Consider the following 23,808-nt stretch of genomic DNA (forward strand, 5'->3'; position numbering starts at 1 on the left):
GGCTGCCTGCCAATTACATTGGCTTGAATCTCAATTTTCTCCACTTCAACTCTCTAAAACATAGGTGTCAAACTCGCGGCCCTCCAGATGTTATGGACTACAGTTCCCATCATCCCCTGCCAGCGTCATGCTGGCAGGGGATGATAGGAGCGGTAGTCCATAACATTTGGAGGGCCGCGAGTTTGACACCTGTGCTCTAAAAGAAAAGCACTTTACGTCACCCCTCATGTAGCCAGCAGGGGGCGCTGAAAGACTGCAGAGCCGGTGGGCCTCTTCCCAATAGCCAGACTCCCGGCTGCAGAAATCCGGGGTTTATGGAATCAGATTACGTACAAACTGGCACACTCCAAAGGGATTGCCGAACCTGGCACTCACATACACAACAGCCACCTAGCAACCTGTAGGCCCCAGCCAAGCGCCCCCCCCCCCACCAATGGTCATTCTCAAAATATGAAAGCATTCCCAGCAACTCAAAGCCAACTCGAGCCGCAGCGCAGCCCTCTGCACGGTCCAGGCCTGATAAGCGGCCAGGTGGCGCCCGGTTGGCCGGCCTGAGAAAAGTGCTGATTGGATTTCTAGACAAAGCACAGGCCAAAGGCTCTTTGGTGTCACGTTGTCCGGGTGATGGCAAGACACAGGGGCCGGGCCTTGATCAAGACCAGGCTAAAATCTGGCAGCCACCAGCCCTGCCGGGACAGCTAGTGGACTCTGCTGGTCACAGCCATAAAAGGAGGTCACGGGGCCGACTCCTCCGGGAGGGGAGGGGGTCCAACACTATCTTTGGCCACGGGGGCATTTTTTGGATGCCTCAAGTCTCACATCTTCCCCCTTTCTATTTCCAAGCAGCCTGCTGGCCGGAGCCGCTTATCAGCCTCATTGTTCATTTCTGCACGGTCCCAATGTCTTGGGCTGAGCAAGGGAAATATCCCAGTGTGGCCAAGAAGTTTGCACAGTTCCCGGTCCTAAAGCAGGTTTGTCCAGCGATTTTTAAATTCTAAATGTAAATTCTAAATATCCCAGTTTGGCCAAGAAGTTTGCACAGTTCCCGGTCCTAAAGCAGGTTTGTCCAGCGATTTTTAAATTCTAAATGTAAATTCTAAATATCCCAGTTTGGCCAAGAAGTTTGCACAGTTCCCGGTCCTAAAGCAGGTTTGTCCAGCGATTTTTAAATTCTAAATGTAAATTCTAAATATCCCAGTTTGGCCAAGAAGTTTGCACTGTTCCCGGTCCTAAAGCAGGTTTGTCCAGCGATTTTTAAATTCTAAATGTAAATTCTAAATATCCCAGTTTGGCCAAGAAGTTTGCACAGTTCCCGGTCCTAAAGCAGGTTTGTCCAGCAATTTTTAAATTCTAAATGTAAATTCTAAATATCCCAGTTTAGCCAAGAAGTTTGCACAGTTCCCGGTCCTAAAGCAGGTTTGTCCAGCAATTTTTAAATTCTAAATGTAAAAATCCCACGTTGAACCTGCTACCGTGCAAACACCACGGGAGCAGAACCAGTTTATTTTTTCCCGCCGAGCCACCTGATCTCCCCTCCTGACGTCATGCCAGTTTTGAGTTCAGCCGAGCCACCAACCGTTGCAGCCTGCCCTCCCGGAAACATTCCCCCAATCATGTTTCTTGCTCATGGTATCGACCGGATGCCATTTCGCCTGGGCTAATCAGGGGTGGAGTCCCAAAATGTCCCTATTTTCTTTTCTGTACATGTACTGGATGCTCGGAGCTCATAGCTAGGAGAGATGTGAACTTTTGGGCCGAATGTTAGTGGGCATATCACCGGGGCAGGGGGATTTATTTCCCCACTCCTGCACATGAAGCCTGCTGGGTGATATTGGTTCAGTCCCGGTTCTTTGGAACTCTTGCAGCCCCACCTACCTCACAAGGTGCCTGTTGTGGGGAGAGGAAGGGAGGGAGTTTGTAAGCTGCCGTGGGACTCCTTACATTTGAGAAAAGCAGGGCATGAATCCAAACTCTTCTTCTTCATCCCACCCTTTCTGAGGCCCCTTCCGCACACGCAAAATAATGCGTTTTCAAACCACTTTCACAACTGTTTGCAAGTGAATATTGCCATTCCGCACAGCTTCAAAGAGCACTGAAAGCAGTTTGAAAGTGCACTATTCTGCATGTGCGGAATGAGCCAAAGTTTGGCTGCAAGTTGCCACTTTAACTGAATAGTTATAGCTTAGGACACCTTGGCTGAGCATGAATAAATCCCGGTCCGTTACCCGTGTCTCCTGTCACCCACTCCCTTCCACGGCAGCCTGACCAGGAGACATATGAAGAAGAAGAAGAAGAGTTGGATGTATACCCCTCCCTTTCTCTCCTGTGGGAGACTCAAAGGGGCTGACAATCTCCTTTCCCTCCCCCTCCCCACATCAGATATCTTGTGAGGCCGGTGGGGCTGAGAGAGCTCCGTAGAGCTGTGACTAGCCCAAGGTCACCCTCACCCAGCTGGTGTGTGTTGGGGTGCACAGGCTAATCGAGTTCCCCAGATAAGCCTCCACAGCTCAAGTGGCAGAGATGGGAATCAAACCCGGTTCCTCCAGATTAGAGTGTGCCTGCTCTTAACCACTACGCCACTGCTGCTCATGAGGGAATGACATCTCCTGTAAGCCCTGTTCACCAGGTCAGAAGGCGTTAGGGGAAAAAACACCCTGCTCCCAATACCTGCAGCTCCTCTGACCAGCTGTCCAAGTCTCCAATGAGCCCTTCTGCAGTCCGCCCGGAGGGTCGGCCATTCTTTGGCCTTTTGAAAAGCTGGTGTTCAGGGAGGGAGTCTGGAGACCACGGTCTGCAGCTGGGGCCACGGCAGCTTCACGGGATCCACAACTAACAACAGAGCAGTCCTGGGAGGGTTGGGGCAGGGGAGAGGAACCCAGGGAGCCGGCCGACCTTTACGTTGATGTCTGGTGGCAGCAGGGCCCGTGCTGCTGGCACACGGCGAGTGCTCTGGTAGAGGGGGGCTAAAGGGGCAGGCTTTTCGCACCCCTGTTGTGCCCTCCCCGCAGGTGCCTGGATCATTTCCTCCCAAGCGGATCCCTTCAGCCTCGCAGTTCCTTTGCGTGTTGATGGAATTTACAAGTCTGACTCCGTGACTGCCGAAGCTAAAAGCGGGAACGTATACAGGGGCGTAAAAACTTTTTAGCAGGTCCCGGGGCTTGATACCCAGGCTGAGAGCCACACATCAAGAGCACTTGGAGTCACAACTTGGAGGGGGGGAGGGCCCAAAAGTTCCAAGGCTGACGGCCCCCGTGTCAGGAGGGGGCCTGGCATCAGGGGGACCTGTTTGCAGCTGGGAGGGGGAGCGAGGAGTCTGGCTGGAAATCTGACTATTGCCTGACTGCACTGGCTAAAGGCCAGAGCAAAGAGACCAGTGTTACCCAGAAGTCTCCACAGGGCCTGGAAAGGACGTGTATATGTGGTTGTGCCAATGTTTTACATGGCTTTCTTCCTGCTTTTATTTCTGTTAAAACTTAGTGTAAGCCCCTCAGTGCTGGATTTATTGCATAATGTTTATGCTTAGGTCAATCATACATTTTAGCTAGGTTTTCCAGTTGATTCAAGGTTTATTAATGTTAATTTAGGATATTCTTGTTTGTGCTCTTTTATTATATTTCAAGTTCTATAGGATTGCATCTAATGTTTAAAGTAGAAATGTTCCTTTAGATATTTGTATCTGTTAGTAAAAGCAATAGCTTGTAACAGTTGATATTAAGACCCAAGGAAGTCAGTCCTGGAAGCCAACACCCAGGTAATCCCATCTTCACCAACAAAAGGGCCTTTTGACTAACAAAGGATGGACTCAGGGTGTGGACTGACTGTTGGAAGATGTCACCCTGTTTTGCTATTGGACTGTTTGAAGTTTTACTCTCAGGATCCAGAAGCTCATTGGACTGTTCACATCCTTACTTTCAGGATCCAAGAATTCATTGGATCATTTAAACTTGTCTTTGTCTAACACTCCCAAGGAACCACCTCAGGCAAGAAGGTGCAACCTTTTCTTCTGGGATTTGATCTCATCAGCATGTGCTGATGAAAAGGATTGTTTTCTCCCTTTGGTGTCCTAGGATATTTTCTCTGTATCAGATGGAAGGAGACCGCCCCCTTCCTGGTTTTTGCACTATGGGGGTGGGACTGCCCTACACCCCCTTTTCTGGGTTACTGGGGAAATGTATAAAAGGGGCTGATGCACAGCCATGGGGGTGGTCCTTTTGCTGAGCTGTGCCAGGAAATCACTTGCCAATAAAGAACCTCCCTGCTTTCGAAGAATCTCCGGTCTCCTGTGCCTTTCCCCCTTGCCTTGCTGCCACGAGCTGAAATCACTCCTAGAAATGGGCAGCGGTAACAGAATGAGCCCCCCTCGGCCCATCAAGCTCAGGATTGTCCTCTCTGACGGGCAGCAGTTCCCCAGGTGTCAAGCGGAGGGTCCTCCGTGTCACCTGCTGCCAGGTCCTTCCAGGTGGGACTGATGCCGGGGATTGAAGAAGAAGAAGAAGGATTTATATCCCCCCTTTCTCTCCTGCAGGAGACTCAAAGGGGCTTACAATCTCCTTGCCCTTCCCCCCTCACCACAAACACCCTGTGAGGTGGGTGGGACAGAGAGAGCTCCGAGAAGCTGTGACTAGCCCAAGGTCACCCAGCTGCCGTGTGTGGGAGTGTACAGGCTAAATCTGAATTCCCCAGATAAGCCTCCACAGCTCAGGTAGAGCAGGTAGAAGCATCTTCACTTGCTTTGCTCCTGCTGTGGGGAAGAAGAAGAGTTTGGATTTATATCCCCCCTCCCACTTCTCTCCTGTAAGGAGACTCAAGGTAGCTCCTTTCCATTCCTCTCCTCACAACAGACACATGAATTAGATGGGGCTGAGGGAGCAGGTGTATCATGGAGGAAAGTGTGATACACACTGTGTCCAGTCCACAGAGAGATGCCAGCCACAGATGCAGGGGAAACGTTAGGAACGAGGTCTACCAGACCACGGCCACACAGACCGGAAAGCCCACCAGAACCAGTTCCCTCTGCACGTTTGCTGGGAAGAGGAGGGCACCGCCTGTGCTGAGCTGCCAGAGCCCCAGAGGAGTTGCCTCCCCTCCTGGCTGGCAGCAGCAGCAACAGACCACGGTTATGCCCAGTGGTGGGATCCAGCAGGTTCTCACAGGTTCCCGAGAGGGGGTTACTAATGGGTGATTTTGCCACGTGGTTTTTGCTTTAGTGACGCCCCTCCTCTCAGCAGTAGCACGCAGAACTTGAAGCCGTCTAGCAGGAGGTGCACCGGCGTGCATGGCAGCCTGCGCCTGCGTGCATTCGTTTCCCGCCCAAGGACCGGCGCAGCGGCTGCGTCCTTGCCACAGCCCCGCCCAGGAATCCCCCACCCCCGGAATGCCCGGCCACGCCCCCGTCGTGCCCCGCCCAGCCCCACTGGCGCTACACCACAGTTTGAATCCCACCACCATGGGAACCTGTTGCTAAAATTTTTGGATCCCACCACTGGTGATGCCTGCAGTGAATGAACCGTGTGGGCTGGCCGGGGGTGAGTCAGCTGCTGCCCCGGAGTCCAAATATAACAGGCAGCTGCAAAAGACACATCCACGTCATCTGGGGCTGCGAGCAGACGGCGAAAGGCAGGAAAGGGTCCCCATCCGTCGGTCAGGAGCGACCTTTCCTTCGCTTTGTCCTGCTCAGAATAGCAGCATTTCCTGACTCATTCAGAGAGCAGAAGCATGACTCAGCAGCAGCAGCAGCAGCGCCGGAGGGCTGAGCTCATCATCCTATTGTCTGCAAAGGCCGGCGGGCGAAGGGCAGGCGAAGGGCAGGGGGGGAGTTGGCAGGAGAGGCGAGCCAAGTCCCGGGGGAGGGGGGGTGGGGTGTGTGAAAGAAAGGGCTTCTTTCAGGGACTTCTGGCTCTCCTCAAACTTCAGCATTTCCAACTGGCCAGGCCTGGTGGTGTCGCTGCGCTCCTCCAAAACGTGTCTGTGGAAGCGCTGGTAGGGTTAGCTTTCTCAGAAACCCCCCCATCCCCCCCCCTGCCAAAAACACACACCGCACTGCAGCCATGTAGCCCCGAGGTCTTGTCAATATGAACAGGTGTGCCCTGTCTGAAAAGGAGGGGCCCTTCATGGTGGAGCAGGCACGCACAAGCATGCAGAAGGCCGCTGGTTCAATTCCCGGCAATTCCCTGTTGAAGAAGAATAAGAATAAGAATAAGAATAAGAAGAAGAAGAAGAAGAAGAAGAAGAAGAAGAAGAAGAAGAAGAAGAAGAAGAAGAAGAGGGGGAGGAGGAGTAGGAGGAGGAGTTTGGATTTATATCCCCCCCTTTCCTCTCCTGTAAAGAGACTCAAAAGGGCTGACAATCTCCTTGCCCTTCCCAGCCCTACAATGAACACCCTGTGAGGCAGTGGTGGGATTCAAATAATTTCACAACCAGTTCCAGTGGTGGGATTCAAACGATTTAATTACTGATTGTTTACGAGCACCATTTTAACTACCGGTTCTGCCAAAGTGGTGCAAACCTGCTGAATGTCACAACTGCTGTCCCGTGAGTGGGACTGAGAGAGCTCCAGAGAAGAGGAAGAGGAGGAGGAGTTTGGATTTATACCCCACCTTCCTCCCTGGAAGGAGACTCAAGGGGGCTGACAAGCTCCTTTTCCCTCCTCTCCCCATGACAGACGCCTTGTGAGGCGGGTGTGGCTGAGAGAGTTCAGAGAGAACTGTGACTAGTCCAAGGTCATTCAGCTGGCATGTGTTGGAGTGCACAAGCTAATCTGGGTCACCAGAAAAGCCTCCACCACTCAGGTGGAGGAGTAGGGAATCAAACCCGGTTTTCCAGATTAGAGTGCACCTGCTCTTAACCACTACTCACCATGCTGGCTCTTGGCCAGATAGTGGGTGTTAAGAACATAAGAACAAGCCAGCTGGATCAGACCAGAGTCCATCTAGTCCAGCTCTCTGCTACTCGCAGTGGCCCACCAGGTGCCTTTGGGAGCTCACCTGCAGGAGGTGAAAGCAATGGCCTTCTGCTGCTGCTGCTCCCGAGCACCTGGTCTGCTAAGGCATTTGCAATCTCAGATCAAAGAGGATCAAGATTGGTAGCCATAAATCGACTTCTCCTCCATAAATCTGTCCAAGACGCTTTTAAAGCTATCCAGGTTAGTGGCCATCCCACCACCTCCTGTGGCAGCATATTCCAAACACCAATCCCACGCGTTGCGGTAGAAGAAGTGTTTCTCGCTTTTATTAGTCCTAATTCTTCCCCCAGGAGATTTTTAATGGATGCCCCCTGGTTTTCTAGTATTGTGAGAAAGAGAAATAAAATTTCTCCTCTGTCCCACATTTTCTACCCCATGCATAATTTTATAGACTTCAATCATATCCCCCCTCAAGGCGTCTCCTCTCCAAACTAAAAAGGAGTCCCAAACGCTGCAGCCTCTCCTCATAGGGAAAGGTGCTCCAATCCTTCAATCATCCTCGTTGCCCTTCTCTGCACTTTTTCTATCTCCTCAATATCCTTTTTGAGATGCGGCGACCAGAACTGGACACAGTACTCCAAGTGCGGTCGCACCACTGCTTTATATAAGGGCATGACAATCCTGGCAGTTTTATTATCAACTCCTTTCCTAATTATCCCCAGCATAGAGTTTGCCTTTTTCACAGCTGCCATGCATTGAGTTGACATTCCCATGGAACTATCAACTCAGACGCCCAAATCCCTTTCCTGGTCTGTGACTGACCCTTGTAGCGTGTATGTGAAGTTGGGGAAAGATGCTGTGTCCCAGGAGATCTGCTCGCAATCCCTGGGGAAAGACAGACATGGCTGGACCAGAGCGGGGTGTGTTTGTCTGATTCAGTGTAAAGCCCCCCCCCCCCCATTAGTTAGGGACTGGTTGGCTGGTTGCTCTCTACACTCGGAGACTTCCACGTGGGTGGACACTGTCCGTTCCCCTGACGGACACAGACCGCAGGCAGGAGCAGCCGGGCAGCTGAGGGCCCGGCTGATCTTCCCTGGGCTGCTGCGTCCACCCGGGCTAGGAGTGGCTCTTCCCTGGCGAGGCCGGGCCTGAAATCCTACCCAGCCGGGCAGCTGCCCGCCAGCGGGTGTGAAAATAGCCTCCGTCTCCTCAGTGGGGCTGGACAGCTGGACGCCTCACTCAGACTCCGCAGCAGCAGCAGCAGCAGCAGCAGCGTTTCAGCTGGGAGGGAGATCTGGCAGGGAGGCAGCTGAGCTCTTGGCCAAGGACTGGAAGGGAGGGCTAAAGCCGGGGGGAGCTTCTGGGACCAGCGCCCAGCAGGATGGGCCCCTTCTGGGCTGGGACCACCTCACCTGGCCCCAAAACAGCTCCCTCCGGGGGTTCCCAGCCAACCTTGCGGACCCAGGAGAGGCGCAGGGACAGGCTGACTTTCGGGGCTTTTGGACAGTGGGTGCCAGAGATGGCCCAGCCGTGGCAGAGTGCCAGAGCAGAATCAGGGAGACCTGGGTTCGAGCCCCCACCCTGCCGAAGAAGCGTGCCGGGAGACCTTCAGCCAGCTGCACTCCCTTGGCCTGGCCTGCCTCACAGGGGTGGACTGGAGAAGGATAGCAGCTGCGTTGAGTCTCCGTTGAGGAGGAAGGCAACAGATAAACGGAGTCAATACGCAAGAAAGCATTCTCCTCTCACAGGGCACCCAATCAGGGATGAGTTACAGGCCCTCCTACAGGGGCGCACCGGCCACGGGGACATGTGCGGGCGCAGGCCAGTCGGTCACCCGGGAGCACAAAATCACCCCCTCCTTCCCAGCCCTGTACTCACTGAGCAGCCGGGTCAGGAGAAGCCAGGCCAGGAGCCTGCCACCAGGATGCCCCTTGGCCCAGGCCGGCCCCACCGGGAGGCCCACGACTACCACCGTTGGCTAAGGATTGTGGGGGGTGGGGGGAGTGCGGGAGTGTTGCCCCAGGCACCATTTCCCCTTGGTACGCCTCTGCTCTGCCCATTCCCCCCAAGTGCACAGAGGGGGACAAGGGGGGCATTTCAGCCTCTCACCACCAACCTGCAGCGGCTCTGGGGGCGGGAGAGCAGACCGTGGCCCACTGAAGGAACTCCTTCCCAGCAAGAGGGAGTTCCCCTCCCATGGGCACCCCCGATCACAGTGATGGCGAACCTTTTCGAGACCGAGTGCCCAAATTGCAACCCCAAACCCCACTTGTTTATCACAAAGTACCAACACGGCAATTTAATCTGAATACTGAGGTTTCATTTAAGAAACGCGTTACTCGGGAGTAAGCTTGGTGAAGCAACTGTGCAACGCTTCAAATGGGTGAATCACGACCCTAGGAGGGTTTACTCAAAAGCAAGCCCCACTGCCAGCAACCGAGCTTACTCCCAGGTAAAGGATCGCACCCAGGCCAGCCTAGATGTGTGTGTGTGTGTGTGTGATTTTCCACCCCAGAAAGTGCTCTGAGTGCCACCTCTGGCACCCATGCCATAGGTTCGCCACCACTGCCCTATCATCCTAGTGAGTTGTGGGAAACTGCAGCACTCACGGAGGATCAGTGGGGCTGGGCTGCGGAGGTCCCACTGGCTAATCACTGTTCCCACATGTGTGTGAACAACCTCCACCAGCACAGCCTTCAGACGCTAAGGTGGGCCTGGGAAGGGGGTGGGGGGAGGCAGGTGGGGAGGGGGTGTGGCTTCTTCGCCTCAGTTTCCTTCCACACAGGATAGAGTGTCAGTTCCTGACGCACAAAGGCATACTCAGTGCCAAAGTCCCCCTTTTCCAGCTTGCTGCAAATGAAGAAGAAGAAGAAGAAGAAGAAGAAGAAGAAGAAGAAGAAGAAGAGGAAGAAGAGGAAGAAGAGTTTGGATTTATATCCCCCCTTTCTCTCCTGCAGGAAACTCAAAGGGGCTTACAATCTCCTTGCCCTTCCCCCCTCACAACAAACACCCTGTGAGGTGGGTGGGGCTGAGAGAGCTCCGAGAAGCTGTGACTAGCCCAAGGTCACCCAGCTGGCGTGTGTGGGAGTGTACAGGCCAATCTGAATTCCCCAGATAAGCCTCCGCAGCTCAGGCAGCAGAGCGGGGAATCAAACCTGGTTCCTCCAGATTAGATACACGAGCTCTTAACCTCCTACGCCACTGCTGCTTTGTGCAAGAGTATTGTGTGGTATAGCGTAGAGTAGTGGTTAAGAGCAGGTGCACTCTAATCTGGAGAACCGGGTTTGATTCCCCGCTCTGCCACTTGAGCTGTGGAGGCTTATCTGGTGGACCAGATTAGCCTGTGCACTCAAACACACGCCAGCTGGGTGACCTTGGGCTAGTCACAGTTCTTTGGAGCTCTCTCAGCCCCAACCACCTCACAGGGTGTTTGCTGTGGGGGGGCGAGGGAAAGGAGATCGTCAGCCCCTTTGAGTCTCCCTAACAGGATAGAAAGCGGGGATATAAATCCAAACTCCTCTTCTTTGGGTGAAGGGGGGCATCAGGCGTTCTGTGATCTAAATCTGGTTGAACAGTTGGACTAGGAAGCCACCCCCCGTCCACCCGATATCTTGTCAAGGGGGCCTGAATGAAAGAGACAAGGCAAGTCCAAGTCACAGAACGGTCATCTATACAGGGAATTATCCTGGGCAGGAAAGATCGGGCCACTGCACCCGTGTAACATCTAGATTAGATTTCTGCAGTGTGCTCCACATGGGGCGGCCCTTGGAGACTGTCTGGAATCTACAGTTAGCACAGAAGGCTGCAGGCCAAGAGTAGGCTGGGGTGGGTCCCAGTCTGGTTTCTGTCTACACTGGCTTCTAATTCGCTTCTGGCCTCAATTCAAGGTTCTGACATTCACCTTTAAAGCCCTGTAGGGCCCAGGACCAAAATACCAAAGCTTTTGTTTATTTGTCGCAGTTCATCTAGCCCTGGTGATGGTTCTTGGCCCTTCCAATGTTGTTTTAAACTGCATTCTTTCATACTTTTAGCTGGATTTTTTACTTGCTTTTATGTTTAATGTTTCTTTTATGTTTGCCACCTTATGAACCCTGAAAGAGTGGAAAGGCAGCATAAACTTCTTCACGCCACGTGTGGTTGGTGTTTGGAATCTGCTGCCACAGGAGGTGGTGATGGCCACTCACCTGGATAGCTTTAAAAAGGGCTTGGACAGATTGATGGAGGAGAAGTCGATTTATGGCTACCAATCTTGATCCTCTTTGATCTGAGATTGCAAATGCCTGAGCAGACCAGGTGCTCGGGAGCAGCAGCAGCAGAAGGCCATTGCTTTCACCTCCTGCAGGTGAGCTCCCAAAGGCACCTGGTGGGCCACTGTGAGTAGCAGAGAGCTGGACTAGATGGACTTTGGTCTGATCCAACAGGCTCGTTCTTATGTTCTTATGTTCTAACATGCTTAAATTAATATCCATAATTTCTAGACCAGAAAAAAACCAACCTTTCCAGCGAGCCTTTTCCATATCCGAGGGCATCTCTTTGCGGTGCGTGCCGGCCTGCAAACCCCTCGCCCCAAAGCCCCACTGCGGCTGTCCCACCTGTGGAGCCCGAGAGCCAGCAAGGGAATTCCTGGCGAGCCGCCGGCACCTGCTTCCTTGGCTCCCCGCAAGCCAGAGTCTGATCTGCCCCCCCCCCCGCAGGGGCTGAGGACCACCCCCCCCACCCCCCGGCAGTCCAGGCATTCTGGGATGGCATGCCATTCCACACGGATCTTCGCTCCACGGTGGGGCCAGCTGCTCCCCGACCTCTCTGCAATGACCCTCCCAATCTCGAGGAACCCAGTCCCAGAAATAGAAACATGGGGCGTTGGTTTGGGGCTGGGAGGGGAGCGGTGACGGCCGTTCTCCAGCCAGCCCCTGAAGCAGCTGTCTGCGGGCCGTTGCCTTTTGCCTCTCTCCTGGGGAGACGTCGCCTGAGCCCGCAGGGTGGCAAGGGAGCCTGCCTCTTCCACTGTGCCCGTGCCAAGCAGGGCACTCAGTCGGCCGCAGGGAAAAGAGCTTTATTTTTGGCCCTCTTCATGTCTGTGATTAATGAGCTAAAGAAACTCATTGGCGAAGTTTTCCTTGAACAAAGCCCTGCAGGACCTCAGACCCCCCCCCCCTGCCCCTGCTGTGCCCCCCGGGACTGAGATTCCTTCGCTCCTCTGAGCAAAGATTTCTGAGTGTTGCCGTACAAATGAGCACGACCGCCCACCCCCGTTCTCTGTGGTGGCCCCCACTTTGTGGCATGGCCTGCCTGAGGCAGTCAGGAAGAAGAAGAAGAAGAAGAAGAAGAAGAAGAAGAAGAAGAAGAAGAAGAAGAAGAGGAGGAGGAGGAGGAGGAGGAGGAGGAGGAGGAGGAGGAGTTTGGATTTATATCCCCCCTTTCTCTCCTGTAGGAGACTCAAAGGGGCTGACAATCTCCTTGCCCTTCCCCCCTCACAACAAACACCCTGTGAGGTAGGTGGGGCTGAGAGAGCTCCGAGAAGCTGTGACTAGCCCAAGGTCACCCAGCTGGCTTGTGTGGGAGTGCACAGGCTAATCTGAATTCCCCAGATAAGCCTCCACAGCTCAGGCGGCAGAGCTGGGAATCAAACCCGGTTCCTCCAGATTAGATACACAAGCTCTTAACCTCCTGCACCACTGAAGCCCCGCCCCCTCAATTTCTATCATTCCACCAAATCTGTGCAACAGGAATGTGCGGGGGCCCTGCAGGTATCCCTCATCTTCACCACGTTGTCTGTTCCTGGTAATCCACGTTCGGTATGGCTTATCATATACATGTGGCTTATCATATATCCTGATGACTTGCTTTGTCCCCTAACTGGTTTTTTACCATCTTCGCCAGGCATAGCAATTGATCCCCTACTTAGAATCCTAGAGGTGGAAGAGACCCCAAGGGCCATCGAGTCCATCTCTTCAATGCAGGAGAACCCAATCAGAGCACCCTTGACCGAGGGACATCCAGTCTCTCTTTAAAAAAAAAAACAAAGGAGACTCCACCACTCTCCGAGGCGGTGAATTCCACTGTCCAACAGCCCTGACAGTCAGGAAGTTCTTCCTAATGTTTAGGTGGAATCTCTTTTCCTTCACCTTGAACCCATGACTCCGTGTCCTAGTCTCTGGAGGGAGCAGCAGAAAACAAGCTTGCTCCCTCACCCACACGACACCCCTTCAAATATCTAAACATGGCTATCATGTTCTCCCCTTAACCTTCTCTTCACCAAACTAAACATGACAAAACATACTTGTCCCATCCTGACGCAGCCACAGAGGTCCATCCTTTGTTGGTGAGTGTAATGGCACCAATGTTTTTAATTAATTTGGGTGTTGTGGGGTTTCCGGGCTGTATGGCCGTGTTCTGGTTGTATTTTCTCCTGATGTTTCGCCTGCCTCGGTGGCTTCAGAAGATCCTCTGAAGATGCCAGCCACAGATGCAGGCGAAACGTCAGGAGAGAATACAACGGGAACACGCCCATACAATCCGGAAAACAAACAAAATCCCAATGATTCCGGCCATGAAAGCCTTCGACAAAACATTTTTAATTACTGTCAAGATGTGAATTTTAATTATATTAGGCTGGAATTGTATAATATTTCAGCTACCCTGAGCCTGGCCTTTGGTTGGGGGTAGGGTGGGATATAAGCCTAAACAAAGTATAAAGTGCATTTTGTCCTTTGAGTCCTCTTGCTTTGCGCACCGGTTGCCCGGGGCTGTCTGACGCGGCTGCCTTATCCTGTAATGTGCCTGGAGTCCCTTTGAGAAAGGCAGGCAACAAATCAAGTGAATAAAACCCAGTAAACACTATCAATATATTGCCTTGTAGTATAGAATTAGAAATGTTAATCCCTGCGGCCTGATGAAATATCTTTGAGCTGTAATGCAGAAGCCATAAGAACATAAGAGCATAAGAACAAGCCAGCTGGATCAGACCAGAGTCCATCTAGTCCAGCTCTCTGCTACTCGCAGTGGCCCACCAGGTGCCTTTGGGAGCTCACGTGCAGGATGTGAAAGCAATGGCCTGCTGTGGCTGCTGCTGCTGCTCCCGAGCACCTGGACTATTAAAGCATTTGCAATCTCAGATCAAGGAGGATCAAGCCACAGGCAGGTTAGGTCCGTCCGTCCTCTGACAGTGACCAGGGGGTGCTGATTGTGAGTGTTGGTGAGAGTTGAACAGATGAAAACCATCAGAGTCAGAACTGGCTGAAGTAAGAAGCGGTCAGTTTGAGCCACCAGATAATGGAAGAGCCGCCACAATCCTAAATTGAGCTGGAATTGAGCCATAATTGTTTAGAAGTTCAAGCATGAAGAAACTTCTACCCAATTCACTCCAAACATTCCTTTAAACCACAACTCCCTTGATATGCATAATGTGACCAAATCTATGGATACTTAAATTGGGAGGTTGGGGCCATGAGCACTCCAGAAAGATCTTTTTACGAACCCTGCCCTCTCCCTTGGAATGGAGATAATAAAGCACAGCCCAGCCTTCGGACAGGAGTAGCCCCGTCCCCCGCTGGTCTGTCTCCCCTTCCCCACCCCAGTTTCTGCGAAACCTGAGCCCCCTCTGCCTTTGGTGCTCCCCAGGCTTCGACCCCTCTGACGGATGGCTCCAAACGCACATTCCCCAAAACTGCCCCCCTCCCCTCCCTGATGGGTTTTAATCCATCTCTGCGGAGTCCAGTCAGAGGTGAGGGGCCCTCGTGTGATCTTGGCTTTCTGGGGTTCAAAATCTCTCCCGTGCCTTTCTCGGGCTGATAACAGATGCAGATGCAACTGGAAGGCGGGAATGCCCCTCGGCTTAGCAGGAGGGCTTATTATAGAGCGGAGGGTGAGCAAATCGACCTTCCGTGGCTCTGATGCAGCCCTCCATGTGGACCGACCGCTCTCTCGGTCTCTGGAGGGTTCTGGGCTGGCAGGTGGCAGCAGAAAGAGAGCTGTCGTCCTCAGCGCCAAAGTGGGCGCCATTGGGGGCCGAGGAAAGCGGGGATCTCTTTCCACACACACCTCTCTGGAAGCTCAGATATGATGTGGTTCAGTGCCAGCTACTCATGCAGAAGGAGGCTCCAGTTTCCACCAGTCCTCCCCTCGGGACGTGGGAGACCCCTGGAAAAAGGAGCCCCCCGCCCCCCCCCCCCGAGCATCATCACAAAAAACACCCAGATGTGATATAATCATTCGGGTTTTTGATCAACTGTGAGATTTGAAGCATCAGGGCAATTTCATACAACTCTTGCTTGAAACGTCTTGTTGAAAGTAAGCTCAGCTCAGGCGGTGGCGGGGGGGGGGGGAGGAGGATTCGGGGCGGGGGGGGGGCGTCCACTTCAGAAGGGTCTCTGGGAAGACAAATGCAGGGCTGAGCGAGACTGTGCAGGACAGAGAAGCAGGAAGGCGGGAGGCAGCTCTTGAAAATATTTAGAAAGAAGTCAGAAAGAAGTGTGTGGTGGGGGGAGGGGGGGAACCCTTCCCTTGAGATGGAACAAGAACCCGAGGAGGCTCTGAGCTGCAGGATGGGAAGGGAGCCCAGATTCTTCTTTTAAATCCACCTTAAAGGGAGAATCTGGGGTCCCCAGTTTAAACAACATTGAAAGTGATGCTATTTTGGGGTGGATTCTCCCCCACCCTGAAACAGCATCACTTTCAATGTTTAAACTGGAGACCTCAGATTCTCCCTTTAAATCCATGCTGAAGGGGGTGGATTTAATAATAATAATAATAATAATAATAATAATAATAATAATAATAATAATAATAATAATAATAATAATAATAATAAAAACAACCTTTATTAGGCATCAAGAGAATAAAAGAAAGAAAAACAAGCACTGGCAGGAAGTGGGTGGATTTAAACGGAGAATCAGGGGAAATTTGGGGGGTGCCTGCTGTCAGGGGTGCAATTATTAAGATAGCAGCACCAAATATTCAGAGTATCTTTGTGAGCCCCTACTGATGATACCACCCAGGTTTGGTGAAGTTTGGTTTAGGGGGTCCAAAGTTATTAATCCTCCAAAGGTGTTGCCCCCATCTCCTATTAGCTTCCATTGGAAACAATGGGCACCCCTTTGGGAGTCCATAACTTTGTACTCCCTAAACCAAACCTCACCAAACCTGGGAGATATCATCAGGAAAGTCTCCTGAAAAATCCCTGAAATTTTTGGTGCTGCTAGCCTAAAAACTGTGCCCCTGCAGGCCAAAAACGGAAAAAACACTGAAAATACAAAAAATCCCACAAATGAACCTGCATTTTTGGTGCCCGCCACAAGGGGGCGCCCTGGGCAACTGTCCACTTTGCCCAATGGGAGGAACACCTCTGCTGCTGCTGCTGCTATTACTATTAGAGCAGCAATGGCGCAGTGGCTAAGAGCAGGTGCACGCTGATCTGGAGGAACCGGGTTTGATTCCCAGCTCTGCTGCCTGAGCTGTGGAGGCTTATCTGGGGGATTCAGATTAGCCTGTGCACTCCCACACACGCCAGCTGGGTGACCTTGGGCTAGTCACAGCTTCTCGGAGCTCTCTCAGCCCCACCCACCTCCCAGGGTGTTTGTTGTGAGGGGGGAAGGGCAAGGAGATTGTAAGCCTCTTTGAGTCTCCTGCAGGAGACAAAGGGGGGATATAAATCTAAACTCCTTTCCTCCTCCACCACCTCCACCTCCTCCACCTCCACCTCCACCACCTCCCCCCCCCCCCCCCCCCCCCCCCCCCCCCCCCCCCCCCCCCCCCCCCCCCCCCCCCCCCCCCCCCCCCCCCCCCCCCCCCCCCCCCCCCCCCCCCCCCCCCCCCCCCCCCCCCCCCCCTTCCTCCCCCCCCCCCCCCCCCCCCCCCCCCTCCCCCACCCCCCCCCCCCCCCCCCCCCCCCCCCCCCCACCCCCACCCCCCCCCCCTCCCCCCCCCCCCCCCACCCCCCCCCCCCCCCAACCGCCCCCCCCCCCACCCCTCCAACCCCCAGCCACCCCTTCCCCCCCCCCCCCCCCCCCCCCCCCACCCCCCCCCCCCCCCACCCCCCCCCCCCCCCACCCCCCCCCCCCCCCACCCCCCCCCCCCCCCACCCCCCCCCCCCCCCACCCCCCCCCCCCCCCACCCCCCCCCCCCCCCACCCCCCCCCCCCCCCACCCCCCCCCCCCCCCACCCCCCCCCCCCCCCACCCCCCCCCCCCCCCACCCCCCCCCCCCCCCACCCCCCCCCCCCCCCACCCCCCCCCCCCCCCACCCCCCCCCCCCCCCACCCCCCCCCCCCCCCACCCCCCCCCCCCCCCACCCCCCCCCCCCCCCACCCCCCCCCCCCCCCACCCCCCCCCCCCCCCACCCCCCCCCCCCCCCACCCCCCCCCCCCCCCACCCCCCCCCCCCCCCACCCCCCCCCCCCCCCACCCCCCCCCCCCCCCACCCCCCCCCCCCCCCACCCCCCCCCCCCCCCACCCCCCCCCCCCCCCACCCCCCCCCCCCCCCACCCCCCCCCCCCCCCACCCCCCCCCCCCCCCACCCCCCCCCCCCCCCACCCCCCCCCCCCCCCACCCCCCCCCCCCCCCACCCCCCCCCCCCCCCACCCCCCCCCCCCCCCACCCCCCCCCCCCCCCACCCCCCCCCCCCCCCACCCCCCCCCCCCCCCACCCCCCCCCCCCCCCACCCCCCCCCCCCCCCACCCCCCCCCCCCCCCACCCCCCCCCCCCCCCACCCCCCCCCCCCCCCACCCCCCCCCCCCCCCACCCCCCCCCCCCCCCACCCCCCCCCCCCCCCACCCCCCCCCCCCCCCACCCCCCCCCCCCCCCACCCCCCCCCCCCCCCACCCCCCCCCCCCCCCACCCCCCCCCCCCCCCACCCCCCCCCCCCCCCACCCCCCCCCCCCCCCACCCCCCCCCCCCCCCACCCCCCCCCCCCCCCACCCCCCCCCCCCCCCACCCCCCCCCCCCCCCACCCCCCCCCCCCCCCACCCCCCCCCCCCCCCACCCCCCCCCCCCCCCACCCCCCCCCCCCCCCACCCCCCCCCCCCCCCACCCCCCCCCCCCCCCACCCCCCCCCCCCCCCACCCCCCCCCCCCCCCACCCCCCCCCCCCCCCACCCCCCCCCCCCCCCACCCCCCCCCCCCCCCACCCCCCCCCCCCCCCACCCCCCCCCCCCCCCACCCCCCCCCCCCCCCACCCCCCCCCCCCCCCACCCCCCCCCCCCCCCACCCCCCCCCCCCCCCACCCCCCCCCCCCCCCACCCCCCCCCCCCCCCACCCCCCCCCCCCCCCACCCCCCCCCCCCCCCACCCCCCCCCCCCCCCACCCCCCCCCCCCCCCACCCCCCCCCCCCCCCACCCCCCCCCCCCCCCACCCCCCCCCCCCCCCACCCCCCCCCCCCCCCACCCCCCCCCCCCCCCACCCCCCCCCCCCCCCACCCCCCCCCCCCCCCACCCCCCCCCCCCCCCACCCCCCCCCCCCCCCACCCCCCCCCCCCCCCACCCCCCCCCCCCCCCACCCCCCCCCCCCCCCACCCCCCCCCCCCCCCACCCCCCCCCCCCCCCACCCCCCCCCCCCCCCACCCCCCCCCCCCCCCACCCCCCCCCCCCCCCACCCCCCCCCCCCCCCACCCCCCCCCCCCCCCACCCCCCCCCCCCCCCACCCCCCCCCCCCCCCACCCCCCCCCCCCCCCACCCCCCCCCCCCCCCACCCCCCCCCCCCCCCACCCCCCCCCCCCCCCACCCCCCCCCCCCCCCACCCCCCCCCCCCCCCACCCCCCCCCCCCCCCACCCCCCCCCCCCCCCACCCCCCCCCCCCCCCACCCCCCCCCCCCCCCACCCCCCCCCCCCCCCACCCCCCCCCCCCCCCACCCCCCCCCCCCCCCACCCCCCCCCCCCCCCACCCCCCCCCCCCCCCACCCCCCCCCCCCCCCACCCCCCCCCCCCCCCACCCCCCCCCCCCCCCACCCCCCCCCCCCCCCACCCCCCCCCCCCCCCACCCCCCCCCCCCCCCACCCCCCCCCCCCCCCACCCCCCCCCCCCCCCACCCCCCCCCCCCCCCACCCCCCCCCCCCCCCACCCCCCCCCCCCCCCACCCCCCCCCCCCCCCACCCCCCCCCCCCCCCACCCCCCCCCCCCCCCACCCCCCCCCCCCCCCACCCCCCCCCCCCCCCACCCCCCCCCCCCCCCACCCCCCCCCCCCCCCACCCCCCCCCCCCCCCACCCCCCCCCCCCCCCACCCCCCCCCCCCCCCACCCCCCCCCCCCCCCACCCCCCCCCCCCCCCACCCCCCCCCCCCCCCACCCCCCCCCCCCCCCACCCCCCCCCCCCCCCACCCCCCCCCCCCCCCACCCCCCCCCCCCCCCACCCCCCCCCCCCCCCACCCCCCCCCCCCCCCACCCCCCCCCCCCCCCACCCCCCCCCCCCCCCACCCCCCCCCCCCCCCACCCCCCCCCCCCCCCACCCCCCCCCCCCCCCACCCCCCCCCCCCCCCACCCCCCCCCCCCCCCACCCCCCCCCCCCCCCACCCCCCCCCCCCCCCACCCCCCCCCCCCCCCACCCCCCCCCCCCCCCACCCCCCCCCCCCCCCACCCCCCCCCCCCCCCACCCCCCCCCCCCCCCACCCCCCCCCCCCCCCACCCCCCCCCCCCCCCACCCCCCCCCCCCCCCACCCCCCCCCCCCCCCACCCCCCCCCCCCCCCACCCCCCCCCCCCCCCACCCCCCCCCCCCCCCACCCCCCCCCCCCCCCACCCCCCCCCCCCCCCACCCCCCCCCCCCCCCACCCCCCCCCCCCCCCACCCCCCCCCCCCCCCACCCCCCCCCCCCCCCACCCCCCCCCCCCCCCACCCCCCCCCCCCCCCACCCCCCCCCCCCCCCACCCCCCCCCCCCCCCACCCCCCCCCCCCCCCACCCCCCCCCCCCCCCACCCCCCCCCCCCCCCACCCCCCCCCCCCCCCACCCCCCCCCCCCCCCACCCCCCCCCCCCCCCACCCCCCCCCCCCCCCACCCCCCCCCCCCCCCACCCCCCCCCCCCCCCACCCCCCCCCCCCCCCACCCCCCCCCCCCCCCACCCCCCCCCCCCCCCACCCCCCCCCCCCCCCACCCCCCCCCCCCCCCACCCCCCCCCCCCCCCACCCCCCCCCCCCCCCACCCCCCCCCCCCCCCACCCCCCCCCCCCCCCACCCCCCCCCCCCCCCACCCCCCCCCCCCCCCACCCCCCCCCCCCCCCACCCCCCCCCCCCCCCACCCCCCCCCCCCCCCACCCCCCCCCCCCCCCACCCCCCCCCCCCCCCACCCCCCCCCCCCCCCACCCCCCCCCCCCCCCACCCCCCCCCCCCCCCACCCCCCCCCCCCCCCACCCCCCCCCCCCCCCACCCCCCCCCCCCCCCACCCCCCCCCCCCCCCACCCCCCCCCCCCCCCACCCCCCCCCCCCCCCACCCCCCCCCCCCCCCACCCCCCCCCCCCCCCACCCCCCCCCCCCCCCACCCCCCCCCCCCCCCACCCCCCCCCCCCCCCACCCCCCCCCCCCCCCACCCCCCCCCCCCCCCACCCCCCCCCCCCCCCACCCCCCCCCCCCCCCACCCCCCCCCCCCCCCACCCCCCCCCCCCCCCACCCCCCCCCCCCCCCACCCCCCCCCCCCCCCACCCCCCCCCCCCCCCACCCCCCCCCCCCCCCACCCCCCCCCCCCCCCACCCCCCCCCCCCCCCACCCCCCCCCCCCCCCACCCCCCCCCCCCCCCACCCCCCCCCCCCCCCACCCCCCCCCCCCCCCACCCCCCCCCCCCCCCACCCCCCCCCCCCCCCACCCCCCCCCCCCCCCACCCCCCCCCCCCCCCACCCCCCCCCCCCCCCACCCCCCCCCCCCCCCACCCCCCCCCCCCCCCACCCCCCCCCCCCCCCACCCCCCCCCCCCCCCACCCCCCCCCCCCCCCACCCCCCCCCCCCCCCACCCCCCCCCCCCCCCACCCCCCCCCCCCCCCACCCCCCCCCCCCCCCACCCCCCCCCCCCCCCACCCCCCCCCCCCCCCACCCCCCCCCCCCCCCACCCCCCCCCCCCCCCACCCCCCCCCCCCCCCACCCCCCCCCCCCCCCACCCCCCCCCCCCCCCACCCCCCCCCCCCCCCACCCCCCCCCCCCCCCACCCCCCCCCCCCCCCACCCCCCCCCCCCCCCACCCCCCCCCCCCCCCACCCCCCCCCCCCCCCACCCCCCCCCCCCCCCACCCCCCCCCCCCCCCACCCCCCCCCCCCCCCACCCCCCCCCCCCCCCACCCCCCCCCCCCCCCACCCCCCCCCCCCCCCACCCCCCCCCCCCCCCACCCCCCCCCCCCCCCACCCCCCCCCCCCCCCACCCCCCCCCCCCCCCACCCCCCCCCCCCCCCACCCCCCCCCCCCCCCACCCCCCCCCCCCCCCACCCCCCCCCCCCCCCACCCCCCCCCCCCCCCCCCCCCCCCCCCCCCCACCCCCCCCCCCCCCCACCCACCCATCCCCCCACCCCCCCCCCCACCCACCCCCCCCCCCCCCCCCCCCCCCCTCCCCCCACCCCCCCCCCCCTCCACCCCCCCCCCCCCCCACCCACCCCCCCACCCACCACCCCCCCCCCCCACCCCCCACCCCCCCCCCCCCCCCCCCCCCCCCCCCCCCCCCCCCCCCATCCCCCCCCCCCCCAACCCCCCCATCATTCCACCCTCCCCCCCCCCCCCCCCCCCCCCCCCCCCCCCCCCCCCCCCCCCACCCCCCCCCCCACATCCATCCATCCATCCATCCATCCATCCATCCATCCATCCATCCATCCATCCATCCATCCATCCATCCATCCATCCATCCATCCATCCATCCATCCATCCATCCATCCATCCATCCATCCATCCATCCATATCCATCCATCCATCCATCCATCCATCCATCCATCCATCCATCCATCCATCCATCCATCCATCCATCCATCCATCCATCCATCCATCCATCCATCCATCCATCCATCCATCAGATTTTTATACTGCCCCGTCCTCGAGGGGCTCCGGACTATGGATTTACAAGAGAAAAACACGAAGGATCCACAAGGAGGGTCCAAGATTCTTTATTTGTATATAACAAAGGCAACATATTGAATGACCTGACTTACAGCCCAGCCCTCCTTGGTCTTTTGCAGTGGGACCCACGGCAGGGCCCTGGGGCAGAGGGGGCAGCTCCTCACCCTCATTAACACACGAGATAATGACTATCTTCCCCTTTCCTCTCCTTCCCACCATCATGAACTCCCGCGATGCTACACCATCAATGAGAGTTCATTCATAAAATTCTAAGTACTTTGTACTGTGTGTCCTAATTGTTTCCTTTGATGTTTTAATGGTTTTTACTGTACTGTATGGACTTGTCCCTTGTAACCTTGGTCTAAAACTGTATAAAACTCTGTACGTGCTCCTATTCCATACGACTTGCCTGGAAGGAGCTTCATGTCAGGGATTCGTTGATCGTGCAGTAAAGAATCTCTTATTTTGGAAAGACCCTCCCCTCCATGTCTGTTCTCTTTTTGCCTGGCTGAAATCACTGCAATCACTAAAAGTTGCCCCTGGCAGCAGGCTACACTTGCGCAGTGGGGCAGTGGGACTGAGGCCTCGCAGCGTAAGGTTGCCAGCCGACGGGGCCACCCAGAGAGGCGCCCTCTCTGTCCACAGGGCATCAAGCTCTGGGATCCTCCAGGCTGGGTTTCATCTGGGGCCTCTTCCAAAGCAAAGGCTTTGGGGTCTCAAGCCTTGCCATTTGCCCTTCTGGGCCTGCAGAACTGCAGCTTGGCCATCTTTGACTCCTGCCTGCCTTCTCTTTTTCATTTATTTATTTTTAGATTCTTAGTTTATTGGATGCATGTCCCGCCCTTCCCACCCAAGAGCAGCCTCCCTGGCCGGCCTCCCCAGGCTCCGAGGTCTGCTGAGAGGAGCATCTGCCTGGCGCTGGAGTCGCAAGGCTGAGAAGCTGCCAGGCCCAGAGAAGCGCCAGTCACTGGCCAGAGACCCTCCCCTGGGGGCCTCCACGCCTCCCTGCCAGGCCTGGCTTTCTGCTGGATGAGCCTGAAGCATTGCTAGATCCCAACAGTGGTTAAGGGAGTAGAGAGCTGGGGGTGTTTAGTCTGGAACATAAGAACCTAGAGCCTGCTGGATCAGACCAGAGTCCATCTAGTCCAGCTCTCTGCTACTCACAGTGGCCCACCAGGTGCCTTTGGGAGCTCACATGCAGGAGGTGAAAGCAAGGGCCTTCTGCTGCTGCTGCTCCCGAGCACCTGGTCTGCTAAGGCATTTGCAACCTCAGATCAAAGAGGATCAAGATTGGGAGCCATAAATCAACTTCTCCTCCATAAATCTGTCCAAGCCCCTTTTAAAGCTATCCAGGTTAGTGGCCATCACCACCTCCTGAGGCAGCATATTCCAAGAAGAAGCGTAGGTTAAACATGATGGCCATGTTTAGATATTTGAAGGGATGTCATGTCGGTGAGGGAGCAAGCTTGTTTTCTGCTGCTCCAGTGACCAGGACCAGGAGTGATGGGTTCAAGGTGCAGGAGAAGAGATTCCACCTAAACATCAGGAAGAACTTCCTGACCATCAGGGCTGTTCGACAGTGGAATTCGAGTGGAGGAGTCTCTTTCTTTGGAGGTTTTTGAACAGTGGCTGGATGAGCATATGTCGGGGGTGCTTTGATTGTCTGTTCCTGCATGGCAGGGGGTTGGACTGGATGGCCCCTGGGGTATCCTCCAATTCTTTATGATTCTATGACTGTCAGATCCAGGTTGGGAAACTTCTGGAGAGAGGAGGTGGAGCCCGAGGAGAACAGGGAGCCCAGTGGGGCCCAACAAGGCCTTCCGAGACCACCACGTTCTCTTCTAAGGGAACTGATCTCTGTTGTCCGGAGATGAACACCTGGAGGTTGGCATCCCTATGATCCCAT

At 61.1% G+C, this 23,808-nt stretch overlaps 1 protein-coding gene across 1 annotated transcript; it reads left to right on the plus strand.

The window, feature by feature from the left end:
* The first annotated feature begins 11,648 nt into the window (after positions 1 to 11,648).
* Positions 11,649 to 22,075, plus strand: LOC125436330 (basic proline-rich protein-like). Its single transcript, XM_048503233.1, has 7 exons — positions 11,649 to 12,011; positions 12,628 to 12,696; positions 14,522 to 14,624; positions 14,800 to 14,891; positions 16,814 to 17,929; positions 18,164 to 19,075; positions 22,022 to 22,075. The coding sequence occupies exons 1-7, from the start codon at positions 11,649 to 11,651 to the stop codon at positions 22,073 to 22,075; spliced, it is 2,709 nt and encodes a 902-aa protein (XP_048359190.1).
* Positions 22,076 to 23,808: the final 1,733 nt, after the last annotated feature.

This window comes from Sphaerodactylus townsendi, linkage group LG01 (assembly GCF_021028975.2).
Source record: "Sphaerodactylus townsendi isolate TG3544 linkage group LG01, MPM_Stown_v2.3, whole genome shotgun sequence".
Taxonomy (NCBI): domain Eukaryota; kingdom Metazoa; phylum Chordata; class Lepidosauria; order Squamata; family Sphaerodactylidae; genus Sphaerodactylus; species Sphaerodactylus townsendi.